Below are 15,613 nucleotides of genomic sequence, written 5' to 3'. Positions count from 1 at the left end.
TCACTCCTCCTCCGTTACTGGCTCTTGTAGAGCAGTGGGCTCACCAGGGCACCAATTTAATGAAATAAGAATTTTAAGCATGTTTGATTTTATTCTAGATGATACAAGTGGAGAACTGTGAACGCTTTGTAGTCAAGTTTAAAGGGAAGAAAAAGGTGGAAAGAAAAATAGGTCAAATACAGTAACTGGGCAATGTCTTTTTAAACATCGTGTGGTAGAGATGTAGCTGTTCAAAATGGAGAAAGATGGGTATAACCATCATAATTTGGATGTGTAGTCTCTGAGCCTGAAATTGTGTGTGTGTGTGTGTGTGTGTGTGTGTGTGTGTGTGTGTGTGTGTGTGTGAGAGAGAGACAGAGAGAGAGAGACAGAGAGAGAGACAGAGAGACAAAGAGAGAGAGACAGAGAGACAAAGAGAAAGAGACAGAGACACACAGAGATGTAGTATGTATGCATGTATGTGTTCTTGTAGCTGTGTCCATGTGTGTATGCAGATGCATGTAAATGTGTGCTCGTGAGTGTAGAGGCCTGAGGTCAGTATCACGTGTCTTCTTCAATCACTCTCCTCTTTGGTTTTTGAGAAGGGATCTCTCACTGAACCTGGAGCTCACCAGCCTGGCTAAGCAGATTGGCTGGCTGGCTAGCTCATGAACTCCAGGGATCTGCTCACCCCACCTCTCTAGAGCCAGGATTCCAGGTGTGCACAGCTGTTCCCAGCTCTTCCACATGGGTGCTGGAGATGCATATTCATATGCCCACGCTTATGCATCAAGCACTTCTAGTTTGCCATCTCCCCAGACCTCAAATTGCATATTTTATAATATTTACCGATTATATGAGTCTCCCATGTGCTAGCTACTGTTTGTAATTAATATGTCATTGATAGCCATATTGTTAACCTTTCCAAACCTTTTAGGGCTACACAGTCTTGTTATTTCTGAGAAAACAGGAGCATAGAGAGCTTTGTTAACGTGCCCAAGGTTAGATAGTCACCCAAGGTTAGCCCGCCTTGGCCCCCACAAGACCCCAGGAAGATTAGCTTTACACCAAAACCACTGTGCTCATCTGTCTTCCAGGAGCAAGGGCTCCTCTTCATGACGTCAAAGGGCTTTAGACATTCTTTGTCTGCTTAATTAGGACCAGCTCACTATATAGTTGGAAGGATAAATATTTGTCCTGTTTGGTGACAGATGTGATGGGTTTAACAGAAAAAAAAAAAAGTCCTGCACTTTCTCTTACACATCCCTCCATCTGTATTTACTCTGTGAAAAGGTCACCTGAGCAGGAGTGCTCAGATTTCAGGCTTCTCAGCAGCTTTCTTGGGGTGAAAACTTGCTGGACAAATTGACTTCTGAAACATTTAGTAATGATGGATATTGCTATCCAGTATGGGCATTCTGCAAGAGCCACTGAGTCACGGGAACCCCTCTGGAGGTTACTCTTTGAATGCCAGGAATTGGGAAGTGATTTTTTTTTCTTACTTCTGCTCAGTTGATGGTCCTTCTGTCTGTCCACCCAGTCACATTTACTGGAAGGAACACCAGTTCCGGGAGGCCGAGGTGTCTGTCTCATCACTTAGCTACCTGGCTATGGTTTGCGGTAGAAGAGAAATGGGTGGGGAGAGACAAAAAGGACTGAAATGGTAAATCACTGTAGGTTCTTGAGAAAAAGGGAATCAGAAGCATTTGTGGTTCAGATGAAAATAGCACATTTCCTTTCTGCTTGGACCATGGGGCTCAGAGTACTCCGGGGAATAGAAAATAAATAAAATTTGATCCCTCACCAGTTGAAGGAAATGCCCTGAAATGACAGCCCTAGATTTGAAGATCTTGTGAAGCCACTTTTGAAGGTTTAAAAAAAAGGAAAGAAACAAAAGAAAACACAACACTGGGAGGCTTATTTTAAAAGTGACATTCTATATTAGGGAATATGGCCGACCTAAAATTATCTGAGAGGCCATTCGGTGAGGCTCAGCACCAGCGGCAGAACCCAAGCAGGCGTGAGATCCTTCCTTGCTGACCATGGTCCCTCCGTGTCTTCTGCAGGTGAGAAGCCTTACAAGTGCTCATGGGAAGGCTGCGAGTGGCGTTTTGCACGGAGCGATGAGCTCACAAGGCACTACAGGAAACACACAGGTGCAAAGCCCTTTAAGTGCAACCACTGCGACAGGTAAGGCTGCTTAGAGGCTACTGGACCAAGGAGGGAGATAGTGCAGAAGGTTGGGGGCTGGGCAGCACGAATGCTTTGGGGCTGGTACCAGGCCTGTCTGATGCCCACCTCCATGGGCCTGGCAATACCTCTTACTTCTCTACTGCTTAAAAAGGTGAGAAGATGCCGTCTCTTACGTAGTATAAATTCAGGTCCTCCATTCGGTTGCATAGCATTTACTTGGCTGCAGCTTTGAGGCAGTGCTAGTCACCGGGTACAGGCAAGACATCGGTCCTCACACAGGTAGGTGATGAGGCAGAAAGTTAAACAGTATGTTGAAAAAGGTAATAGAGCTTTTCACCAAAGTTCCCTCCTCTGACCTTTCTGTTACCATCCAAATCACCTTTCCTCATCTTGCATAACGAAAAAGAAAGAAAAACTTTGATTAATGGGAGAAATGCTGATTTCTAAGAAACATTATTGGAAATGAGTTTACCAAAGGAAGGGCCTTTGGCCATCTGGACTATTCCTTCCTTGATGAAGATATGCTCAAGGGTCCATAAGATGGCAATACTCTGCGAACCCGCCCTGTAATTGAATTCCAAACCTTCAGCATTTGATAGTGGAAGGATCACGTAGCAACAGATAGTACCCAAGTAATAGTATCTGACAGCTCTGGCATTATCAGCCGATAAACCCCAAAGTGGAGACTCTGCAGGCCAAGGTGAAGGCAGGATTAGGTTTAGACATAATCAAATAATGGGCTTGCATCTGAGCATGTTATCCTTCTAATCCTATTTCTGTGTTTAAAAGGAAGCTTAAGAAAATTAACCATCTTTTTAATGCAATCCTAAAGGTCTCGGTTATGACGAGAAAAAATGCTCCTAATATAATAAAAGCCCCCGAAAGCCTCAGGGTTCCCTGGCTTGGCCAGCAGCTTGCAGGATGGCAGGAAGGGGGCGGGGGTGAGGGGACAGGATGTCCACAGAGGCCTGGCTGTCCATGGAAGGAAATGAGCTCTCTCCCACTTCCTGCCTCGCCCAGTCCCATTGCTCCACACCTGCACCTCCCGCTGGCCAGGCCTTCCTCTGAGGGTTTGCTTGGTTGGATGGAGAGGAGGATAAGACTATCCAAGTCCACTCTGGGCCAAATTGGCCTGGTATTCTCTTCGGGGATGCTTATAAAGGACAGTCCCCCACACCCCCCCCAACTCTTCCTGAAGAGGCTATTTTCCTCTTATCGTCATCCTCTGAGGACTAAATAAAGAGCATAAGCCTCCTGGAGTGCAGAGATAACCCAAGGAAGTGCCTCTAGCAGCTATTGTCCTCCGGTGCCTGGAGAGCTATGTCTGCTGCCCAGGAACGCAGCTCTTGTCTCCATCCATGCTGTTCCCTAGAAGGCACAGAGTGTGCACAGGGCACAATGGCTTCCTCAGTGGGTCCCAGCCAGTGTCTCTGTGATTGACGCCCTCCTTCGGCCCCTGGTTCAGTCCTTCCCAGCCCTGGCTAACAAAGAAGCCTATAGGTGTTGACTCCGCCCACAGCCCTGTGAAGAAAAACTTTCCACTGTGTCGCCTACCCGGGATGAAGATGAGTTCTCTGTGGGTTGTCACAGTGTGGTGACAGGAGGTACCCACATAAGTCACCCATCTCTGAGGGGTGTTGAGGCTGTGGCTTGGAGATCGTGGCATTATGGGTTGCTCTAGTGCTTATAAGCAGACAGTCAGCACTTCTGAGGAGATTGCCTGCTGGATCAACACATTGAGGAATTCCTAACATTGAGCAGCCGGTACATTAGCAGTCAGTCATCCACTCGTGTGAGTGATGTGGAAAAATATCCCAAGCCTGTTGGGTGTGAAGGAAGTGGCAGAGGTGGGTGTAATCTGGTTAGTCCTGGCTTTGTTTTCATTATCAGAACACATTGTGGTCTCAAGATAGAATCTGCTGTGCTGATGGTACAGATTCTGGGATGCGGTACCTCGGAAGATTCCGAGTCCACCAGAGTCCCACGCTTCAGGTCAGGAGTCCATTTTCAACATCAGGAATGAGGGCTAGTGTCTCATGATAGGCTGTATGCTTAGGGCTAAGAATAGACAGGTCTGTGTGCTGTCGTGAGGCCCCAGAGTAGATGAAAGGAAGGCCTGTGGTGATGGGACGCTGCCTTTCCTTAGGAGACTTTGACCTTTGGAAATTGAGGCTATCTGCAGTTGGTAGCAAGAGGAGCCTGTTCCCTTTTGGCATGAAAGCACAGGCTGCAGGCTTCCGACATTAAGCAGTCGGCTGGTCTTCTCCTGTAGAGGCCAGATGAGGTTTAACCTTCCTTCTCTTAAACATATACCTTGTGTAAATTTACGCTTTTATTTTGCATATGCAAATTTTTAAAAATACATGAAGCGATCATATTTATTTGTTTTATTTGCTCATGCTTAAGATTGTTAAATGTCACACACAAAACAAGTCTGTATTTATAGTTATATCTACAACAATCATATCTGACCACTGTAGGCTCATATTCCCAGATGGCTGTCACAGACTGGAACTGAATAGCTGTCACGCGTCTTGACGATTGTTTTTCTACTGTGGCCACCACTCCCTGTTGCCTCTCTGACATGAAAGCAAGTCACTGGTTGTGTGGCATTATCCTACTTTCTGTGTTTTTTTTCTTCTTAACGAAGATTACTATTTCTTCATACGTGGTGCCTTACCACAGGTGGGAAGAGACAGCCTGGGAGTATTGTGCGTTTTGTTGCACTTGGCTCGTTGCCCTCTATGCTTTGCCTGCCTGGCCCCTGGAAACACTGAGTTTTGTGACCTCAGGCCTCAGGTTCAGGGTGGAGGAAGAACCAGTGGGGTGAGTACAGTATAGCCTCACCACGAGACAGAACCTCCTGTAGCTCAGCAAGTCATCCAGTACCAGAGGGACGGCTCCTTTCACAGCCTAGAGAGAATGATGGTAGGAGACAGGGCTCCACTTCCACAGGGCGCACACAGGGGGATGCCCTTCTCCCAAGCAGGCTATTGGCATCCAGATGCGCCCATTGCTAAGGTGGTCAGACACAGTCTAGTTGCGTTGAGAGGGGCCACATTAGTACTTAGAGCAGTATACCTCTAGGTCATAAAAGCTGTTAGCCGGGTCTTACCCTCCTAGTTCCCTAGAGGATTGCAGTTGGCTTAATAACACACTTGACTTCAGATTGTCCTGACCATAAGGGAGAGAACAGCTGTGGGCTCTGACCAGTTCTCCATAATGCAGCAATCGCAATCACTAAAGACCTTGTAGGGTAAGGTCATTAGGCTTCTCTGTCATTACCAATGCTTCCTGGGGTGTAGTACCCTTAAAATGGCTGTATTCTGAACCTCTAGATGCCCAGTTTATCTGCTTCTCTTCCCTGTTTCTACGCAGAGCTCAGCATCTGTAAATTGATACATATAAATTGACCCCGACTAAATACCTAACCTGATATATTGAACTTGAGTGGAAATCATATGGTCTGAATCTAAATCTCAAATGTTCCTGGAATTAGATAGAGCAAATGAAGATGCCCGTTTAGGTCCGTTGGCACGCGGTTGTGTTTCATACCATGCTAAAGGGCTTGGCTTTTTTCCTGACAAAGATGGAAGGATATAAGGGAAGATACATGGCTAGATGTCCTGCCATCGCAGAAGCAGAGGAAGAGCTGAACACATGGGACTGACTGAATGATGCTCTACATCAGGGATATGTTCCCAGGACCTAAAAAGGAGAGCAGAGGCGCTTAACCCTCTGCCAAGGCCTCCCCTCAACTCATCAGTTCAAATCCCAACACGTCCTGGAGACGGACAGAATTCTAAGTGCCTGCTCTGTTGTTTTCTCTCAGGTCCTAACTCCACCCCAACCACTGATCCTCTGGTTGCCAGTGACCACACACGCCCCACATGTATCTGCATTACAAACCTATTCTGTCAGGCTATAGCTTCTAAGTTCAACAGAAGTTTCTGTCTCTGGGCTATGGTCAAGGTGTTGACAGCCTGCGTTCTATTCTCGAGGTTTTAGGGAGGAGTTTATTTCTTGCCCTTTTTTCCCAGGGTCTAGATCAGTGGTGCTGAACCTTCCTAAAGCTGTGACTCTTTAATACAGAGCCTCATGTTGTGCTGACCCCCATCCATGAAATTAGTTTTGTTGTTACTTCATAACTAGTTTTTCTACTATTATGAACCGTAGTGTAAATCTCTGTGTTTTCGATGGTCTTTGATGGCCTTTGTGAAAGGGTCATGACCCACAGGTTGAGAAGCACTGGTCTAGAGCCTGCTCACACTCCTTGCTGGAGACTCTAGACCTTCGTCATCCAAGTTGCTCTGTCTCTCTCAACCCCCTCTGTCGTTTTTAAGGATTCTGCTTTGATGGTGGAGGGTTGGAGTTGCCAGAAATGGTGAGAGCAGCCTCTAGATGGATGCTAGAAAAAGGCAAGAAGGAAGGGAACAAAAGGCAGAGGTGGGACTGGGGCTGAAGGAAGGGAACAGGCAGTGGCCCCACGACAGTACGGAACTGTCCAAGTTCAAAGCCGAATTCCCTGCGGGCTGTTTAGCTATAACACTCGTTTACAATAAATCAAATCTGTTTCAGAGTTATTTCAGAGGGATTGTTCAGACAACTTGTTCACTGCAAATTAGGGCCTAAAATAAGCTGCTGGGGCCAGTACTGTTATTCGAGGGTATCGCTGGGATGTTTTCTGTTCTAATTTTCCATTCCATAAGGGTTTGTTTTGGTTTGTTGTTGTTGTTGTTGTTGTCTCATTGTCTTCTTTCTTGTCATCTCCTGGGGTTCTCGCGTGCGCTGGTACTTACTTAAGGAATGGGTACAGGCAGAGGGTGTTGAGGCTGTTGGGGTCAGGGGTCAGGGTGGATTTGTGGTTCATTTGTTTTCAGAATGAACAAACAGGGAACAAGTCTTGCTTTGGACAGGAAACCCTGCAAACCTGAGCGGGAAGCTTGCTTATGTTCCAGCAAGGTTTTGGAATGGTAGGCATTTCTCAGACTACGGGAAGACCTAGGAATGTTTTCACAGACAAGGCAAGGGCTGGCTTATGGAAAGAGGGAGAGATGGAGAGCACACACCAGACCCTTACATGGTTGTTGTTTTACATGCACGTAATTGGTACTCCAGTGTCAGAGCCTACGATTGCACACTATTGGAACATAGAAATACCCACATTATTAGTGGTGAGATACAGAAACCTGCCTTAGGCTGATGCTAGCATGAGCAGTTATTTATTAGCTTAGATTATTAGCTCAGAGAACCATTAGAAATGAAATTCAATTTGTCTTTAAGCTTGGCTAAACCCAAGTTCTCAGATACCATCCAGATTTTTTTCCCTTCCATCATTTTCTCTGCCCACTTCCTTCTCCAACATGATTTTCCACGGCAGCAATATGGGCACACTAGCAGCTCCAAGCTCATCTCACAGCAATTTAGCTTTCCCAGTGGAAGGCGCAGGTCTCTCTTCCAGTAATGACTGCAGCTATAGAACAGCCTTTCTTTGGCCTCTGTGGGTCATGTGACTGTTGCTTAGCAATCACTGCTGCCATAGCCTTCACCTTAGAAGGAAGGTCAACTTTATACTACTGAGAACATAAAAGAGTTTCTGCCCAAGAGACTATCATGTATCTACCATTAGAGTAAAGAGGAAGGAAGAGACCATAGCATCTGCCAAGGAAGGCACCCCATTGTGGAACTAAAGCACCAGGTCTTTCTCCACCTATGTTGCCTCAGCTCAGCTCTTTAACACACGCAGAAACAGACAGACCTACAGACAGACAGACAGATGGATTCACAGAGACTGACTGGCTCACCATGAAGGTGTCACTCAGGTAGTGTTGGGGATACCCCAGCACAGTCCCTACATACAATAACATACTCAGTCTATGAACACCGTTTTCCATTCTTTGCCTTGATGTGATTATGCCTGTGTGGGCCTTTGGGAATTATAGGCAGTGCACTCCTGGGCTTTCATCATAAAGCCTGAGACTATAATCTAGGCATTGAAACATCAGTGTTCCACTATCTGATGACACAGGCCCGTTATTAACTTCTGTATATACAGTGTGTATACAATGTCTGAGCATGCTGTGTGCTTAGAAAGCACGTCCACAGTTTGTTCCTTCTTAGATAATAGTAGTTATGATCATAACAGCTAACAGCTAGCATGCATTGGCATCTTAGTCTGCGTGATGTGATGTTCTAATGTTCATCTTGATTAACCCTTAAATCAAACCTATGAGACAGTGCTATGAGCTTCACTGTCAGCCACACAGCTACCGGAAGAGCTGGGATTCGAACTAAAGCAGGTTAGCCCTAGCCGGCTCTTCCATCACACATCCCCATCTCTCCATAACGTAGGTGCTGTCTCCTCTTTAAAGCTGACCATTTGGTAAAGTGATAGGAGTAGCCGGACCTCTCTAACGTACTTTTTTTTTTTTAATCATTCTAGGTGTTTCTCCAGGTCTGACCATCTTGCTCTCCATATGAAGAGACATATCTAAAACAAAACAAAAACAAAAACAAAAGTAAACAACAGCAAGAACAAAACACTGCAAAGGCCAGAGTTGCCACAGCGTGAGTTGCCATGGCGTCAGCCAATGTCCGAAGGAAATGCCGTGAGGCAGAGGGCTGGACTTCCGGCGGGGGGCCACTGCCTCGCAGAAGAAAGTTCTCGCTTACAAACCTCTGTGTACATACATGTACACGCACACGTACACACACCCTCTCACACACAGACCCACTGTCATGCACTCAACTATATTTAAAGTATATACGTCTATTTCTTATGCCTTGCCCTAGCCAGATGGTAGAAGACAAGGAAGAAGGAAGCCAGGGGAACTCAGCAAGGCGCTGGCTGCCGACTCCAGCATTATTGGAATTACTTCCCGCTGTTGCCAATGGAAAACAAAGCAAATGGATGTCTTCATGGTGGCCGGCAGTACCAGGGGCTTACATAACTTGCTTCTCGGTGCAACTTGATAAGAGAATCCTACATCTTATGGTTGCATATGTGTAGCACTAATGTTTCTTTTTTCTTTTTTAAATAGTTGGGGGAGATTGACCTAGAAAACCAAATTGCAGTTTGGTAGCCAAACTTAACTCCTGGTTTATTTGTCCTTTGTGTGTGAAAAGTCCTACTATTCCGTGCGTCAGACTTCCTCACAGAACTGTCGGTTGGTTTTGGTTCCTCTTTTGAGTCGCTACCGACGGCCTTAGCGGCGGCAGACTGTGGATCCACATCTTAACACCTTTCTGGCCTGCATCTCTCTAGACTTCACTCTCAAGGGAGGAGTTTTCTTTTCTTACTTTTTTGACTTTCGCACATCATATGCACTAGGGATTCTGGAAACTTCTAGCATGACTGCAAAGTGGCCAAGAGAATAAAGTCCCTGATGATAAGTCACAGTATACCCCCTTGAGCCTCATCTTCTTGCCAGTGCTAGATGGTTTTTTTTTTTTTTTCTTTTTAATCTCTCTGATTTTTGCTAATGAAAACTTGAAAGGAAAAAAAAAAAAAGCTTATTTGGAAGCTTAAATGTTTTATCTTTTCTCCATGGACAAAACCTCTCCAGGACTCTCTCGGCAGGCACCTGGATGTCTAGCTCTCGAAGCAGCCAATCAGACGGGGACATCACAGTTCTCTCATCCCTCCTTGAGGCGTGATGACCTCAGCTCACAGTGAGCAGCTACTGTGCTGTGTCATTGCTGCCATATAACCAGTTACAGCATAGATGTCGCTAGTCTCAAAGGGCAGCTGCGTATTTAATCTAACTCTGGGTTATGACCTGACAAAAAGCCAAAAAAAAAAAAAAAAAATCTCTCTTTCCAGGAGTGGGGGAGTCTGAGGATGCCTCCCAAGTCTAGAGGCTTCACAAAATATCCTATCCCTTCCCTCTCTTACCCACTGAGATCATAGTACCCACTTGTTAAAAAAAAAAACATGCTTCAAAATGCCATCGTGGGAATGAAGGTTGTCCATTAAAGAAAGGGTGGAGGTGTCTCTTGTGGTGTGTCTAGAGGTTTACGGGGGCTTCCTTTGGGGGAAGGTGGAGGGAGCTGGTTCTTTTTGGCTAGAGCCACCATGGCTTGTGACCTAGAGCACCCAGGATCCACAGAGGCCTCATATTTACCATGAAAGCTGACTCCAAGGGGCCCCTGTTGCTCACTTGCATTTCACACACTTACATCCACTGTTGGTTTCTATCTTCCCGCATTCTTAGCTAGCTGGCAACTGGCCTGAACTCCAAAGACTGCCTTTAGGACCATTAACTGTCCTATGCAAGCAAGCGGGGTGGGTATTAAGGCAGATTGTATATTTTGTATATTCTGGGACCATCCCTTCGAGACACGTCTAACAAACACAAATGGCATTTGGTCCGTACATGGTTGCTGCTCCTTCATACCAGCTGGCTCCCTCCTGCCTTCCTTTGACTGTTTGACTCATTGACTGTTAAAATGCCACCCATACACATTTGGGATGCAAACCTGAAGTCTGTTAAAGGAAATAATAATAATAATAATATAAGCAACACAAACACATATGACAGCAACCTCCAAGATCCTTGGCACTTGGGTTCTCAGCTTTCTACAACTTTTGTTTCACTGAAATGTTGAATCTACTTGTCTGAGGGTAAAGGGACCTCCTTGTCACAAATGCTTTAGCTTCCAGTTGGATACTTGGGGCATTTTGAGGTCTAGCCTTTAGAATTTTCTTTCTTTTTTTTTCAATTTAGACCAAAAATAAATAATGAAAAAGAAAAGAAACCACTCTAAACACACACACACACACACACACACACACACACACCGTTTGCCAGAAGCAATTACCTATATGTTAGTTGGAGGGTATTAAAGAAAAACGAAATCTGTTTTATTCCAAAGATTTAAGAGTGGACATGACTTAGAGAAACTGTTCTGGAGCACTGCTTGCTGACAATCTCATTCTCGACTACATTGGAGTGCATTTTGCAGCCAGTCCATCAGGGCATACCGTGGGATTATATTTGAATGTGTGGCACGTCCTTTTTGGATGAAGGATGTGTGAGGGACCTTGAACCTCAGCTGTATTGAACTGTAGCGCCTCCAGTCAGTGCACTAGATGAAACTTTAGACTACCCAAATTCTGTTGGTTTGGTTCCCCCCCCACCTTCTGTAGCAGCCTCCAGCACGAATGCACGCACACGCCAGCGATGGCATTAAGCCATGGCCGCCACGATTTACAGCTGTTCTCTCCCAGGCTGGAGCTGCTCTTGCTCTCAAACTGTTATTACTAAGGTTTATAGTACTTAATTTAATTTTTGTACTGACCAATGCAAGGCTCTATAAAAAAAAAAAAAAGAAAGAAAAAGGAAAAAAAGAAAAAAAAAAAAACTCAAGAGTAATCATTGCTGTTCGTCCCTCTTGTCATCTGTGGTTTCATTTGAATGTGAAAGAACAAAGGCCCCTTGGTCCTCTTTGGTGTCTGAAATGTTTGGTGATTTCTCTTCTGTATCAGTGAGGTCCTCTGTCATCTGCTCCTGACCTCTCTCGGAGCAGGGTGCACTGAGATGCCATGGGAGTGCTTGCTTGCTTCCGAGTCCTTTGTTGACTGTGGGATTGGCCTGAGAATTTGGTGGGTGCTAAGCGCGTGGCTTTGAATCTCTTCTTCTCTAGCCACAATGGACACACCTGGGGAAGATAACCAGTCCTCAGGTTGGGGTGGGCAGCCCTTGGACGTTTTAGAAATAGGTTTATGATATGTCCTCTCTTCTTTCTTAAATGCAGAGGCGGTCTCTTGGAGCCTCAGCAGCGAGCAGGTTTTTCCAGTAATAACCTCAACAGTGTATTTTGCTCCCAAGAGGACTGGTTATCGAGGATGGTGTAAGAAATATTTGAAACGTGAAATCCCTTTTGTAATTTAAAACATTACCTCCTAACATTCCAAGGGATCCCAAATTTGAAAAGACAAACCTGGATAGTGTGTCCTAGGCTGTTGTTCCCTGGAGCACTCTATCCAGGGTCCAGAGCTGGCTGTGTAGAAGATGTGTTTCGAAGCCACTGGCAATTTTCTTTCCTTCAAAGTTACGCCTCTTTCTCCTCCATGTGGCCTTCAAGGATGTGGAGGCCCGACATTGTAATGCTGCTCCTTGCTCCTGGCTTCTTGTTCCACTGTTGGCTCACTGGCCCGGCGTCATGCCTGGGGTAATGAGTGCTTTGTCCAGAAAAAAAAAGAGAGAGAGAGAGAGGAGATTTGGATTCCGTGATAAAGCTGCATTTTTGTAAAAATATTGGAGACCCCAGAATGACCTTCATGCTGGCCATCTCTCTGTCCGTTCCGATTGCATTCACAAAGTCCTTGGACCGCTCCTCTCTCCCCGCCATCACCTCCCCACGTACACCTTCTCTACCCTTGTCCATCTTTGATTGCCTGATGATAACAGGGTAAAAAAGACAGCCCGACCTCATGTCTGAGGAGCAGAATGGATTCCTAAGGTTTTTTCTTTTTCTTTTTCTTTTTCTTTCTTTTTTTTTTTTTTTATTTAACTCTTCTTTGAAATCAGAGGAGAATTTATTTAAGGACTTGAATTTTGGGATAAGCTTCCAAATGATTCCACGTCTATTTGCATCCAAGGGAAAACAAATGGGGAGGGGAGGGGCTCGCTAACCCGGGCACACTCAGAACTTCGAGCCTGCAGTCTCCTCTCCTGCATCTCATGGGAAAGCCCAAAGAAACCAATTGCCAGCGCAGACCTCAGTGACACTTTTTAATGGTTCTGAGTGATTCTCTCTGTGGAAGTCACTTCATAAGGCAAAAGTGGGAACTGCTATTTCCTCCTCTTTTGCGTGCGTTACTTCGGAAGGAAAAAGGTAGGGAGCAGAAGCAACCCATTTGATTGCAGAAATCAATCTGCTTTTTCTCCCTTTAAAAACAAAGACCTCACATCTGGCTGAAATCTTGTAAACAGAATATTGCCCAAGTAGAAATTCAGTAAGCAGGACTTGAATGAAACAAATTCATGAAAACTTTCCCTCAATATATATATGTATACACACACACACACACACACACACACACACACACACACACACACATCTTAAATTAGTGGCAGAGATTGGGGCAGGAGGCTACCTAGTTCTGAGTGTCCGGGTTGCATTTTGGGAACTCTAGTGATGCTTATTTGGGAGCTGGAGGGCCCAGACTATATGTGCATTGCTGCCTTCCTGTGGGCCTGTTTTTCTCTCTGAGGATCTTTGGAAGTACTTGAGACTGAGACAGGACAACAGAAACCTGTCAAAGGAAGTAAAATCCGCTCCTAGAAAACGTGGTGTCTCATGACTAATGCCTGAGGCTTCAGGGTTTCCTGTGTTAACACTTAAATCTCCTTTCCTGGTTCCTCTTAAGAAATCCCAGAAAGGGGATAAACTAAGCTGCAATTAACTTTCTCACATGCATCCTTCTAGTTACAGTACTGTATTCCTCATGTAAGTCCTCTTGGGAAACAGGTATCCAAAACGAGAGGGAAATCAAAGCTGTCACTTTGCAATTATCCCAAACAAGATACTTTTCTCTTTTCTTTCTTTTTCTTTTTCTTTTTCTTTTTCTTTTTTTTTTTTCCTCTTTTTTTCCAAACAGGGCTCCCTCTGTTTGGTCATGAGGGAAGGTTGATGTGTTCTTGGTTGGGGACTGTTTATACAATTCCTTTCAACTGTGAGCTTTGGGATCGCAATTGCTCTGACCCCAGCTTCTGTCTACTGCCATAAAAAAGGACCCCACGTGAGAATAATGAGGGTGGTGCGTGTGCATCCGCCTGCATGGGTGTGCATATGTACCCACTGTACCTTCGCAGAAGGAAAACAGGCTAGGGAGGTAGAGGAGGGGTAGCCACCAGTGCCTAATCTCTTTGGGGGGGGATGACTGCTTATAATGCCAGTATATAAAAACCACACCACTGGGAGTTAGTTCCACATACAGGGGAGGGGCAGTGGGTGGGCATAGGGGACATTTTAATCCTAGCCCTTGGGACCAGAGGCAGAACAATTTCTGTAAATCAAGGTCCTAGAGATTTGGGGGCTCGTTGGCCGGTTCTTTTGTTTTTTGCTTCCCAGCATGCATTTCCTGACCCAAGCTCAGACAGTTTGGTTTTCTTCCGTTTTCACTTCTGCTCCATTCCAGGGAGGAAAAATACACCTGTGAGGGTCGAGATCTTGCTAACACAGAGGCAAAATAAATGTTTAATGTTTCCTGGAGCCTCCCCTCCTTCCTGTCAGCACCACACCTCTCCTGCATCCATTCCTTGCTCTCAACACTTGACTTCCCAAACGCCCCCCCACCCCCGCAGACGCCCCCACCCTTACCCCCGTGCACCCTCTCCCCCTTCCTGCTCTCAACATACATGACTCCCCAGCCACCATAACTTTTTTTTTCTACACTCTATTGTTTTCTTCACGATTGCTTGAAGAAATTTAATTTTGCACTATACATTTTCGTTTTGCCGGACGTGTCTAACAAGTGTGTTTGGAAAGACCTGCTCCCAGCCCCTCCCCTTCCCCCACGTCCCCGTCACATTCTCTCAGGCCTTCTCTGGTATTTATAATATATCACAGAAGTACCCAGTCTTATAGCCCTCGGTTATGCCTTTTTTTGACATTTTATTTTTTTTAAGCTTTTTATATATATATATAAATATATTACTTTGTCAAGTTTTTTTGCTGTACAAAAGTCTTAAGATTTAAAACTATTATTTGTATTATATGATGGTGGTATGTTAATGTTACAAAATTATTAATGAAGAAAAAATTTATTTTTGTTACTGGTCTGTTTCATAATTCTTTTTTAAATTGGTATATTGTAAGATATCTATGCAAAAATGTTATGTGACGCATTTTTATTTAAGAATGTAATATGTGTAATAAACAGTAGAATGTGTTTGGTCTTGGGATGGCTTCACTGGATTTCCCCTCAGCTCATTTCATCAGGGGGAAGAAATCCCTAAAGAGACACAGACGGCTCCTCCTGTTCTTTATACAACTTTTCTTTCTCAGGGAAGGAGAGGCAAAAAAAAAAAATGTCATTTTTTTTCTTTCTGGTAGTGTGTGCGTGTGCCTCTGTGTGTGTGCGCGCGTGCACGCGCACTCACATGCGTGTATGCATGCACTTCATGGTTTCAGTGAAATACAGGAGAAACAGCAAATGGTTAGAGGTTAGAGGTTATAGAAGGCAGTATTTTTAGAATGAGTTCGATTATGGAATGCTATTTGTTTAGGGAGCTGGGCGAGGCTTATTGAAAGCAGGTTATATTTGATGAGGGAAAAGGGGCCGTTTGCTCTGCGCTGGCATTAGGCAGGAGTGTGTTTGGAAAGGATCATTTGAAATGGTCGGCGGGGAAAGGTGGAGGGAATTCCTGAGGCAAGGATGAGAATATGTGTACAAGCAACAGTGGGGAAGAAAGGGCAGGAAATGACTAAGCAG

At 45.1% G+C, this 15,613-nt stretch overlaps 1 protein-coding gene across 3 annotated transcripts in view; it reads left to right on the top strand.

Moving 5' to 3' along the window:
* KLF7 (KLF transcription factor 7) overlaps nt 1-15,070 on the top strand; it is a 92,504-nt gene extending 77,434 nt beyond the window's left edge. For all 3 annotated transcript variants that reach the window (XM_084779307.1, XM_084779308.1, XM_084779306.1), the window contains 2 exons: nt 2,046-2,169; nt 8,615-15,070. In XM_084779307.1, the coding sequence (XP_084635433.1) occupies nt 2,046-2,169; nt 8,615-8,666 (176 nt within the window). In that variant the 3' untranslated portion in view covers nt 8,667-15,070. The remainder of the gene's footprint in view (nt 1-2,045; nt 2,170-8,614) is intronic.
* Nucleotides 15,071-15,613: the final 543 nt, after the last annotated feature.

The sequence above is a fragment of the Acomys minous genome (assembly GCF_964271855.1).
Source record: "Acomys minous genome assembly, chromosome: 4".
Taxonomy (NCBI): Eukaryota; Metazoa; Chordata; class Mammalia; order Rodentia; family Muridae; genus Acomys; species Acomys minous.
The sequence above is the reverse complement of the archived record's forward strand: the minus strand, read 5'-3'. Positions and strand labels throughout refer to the sequence as shown.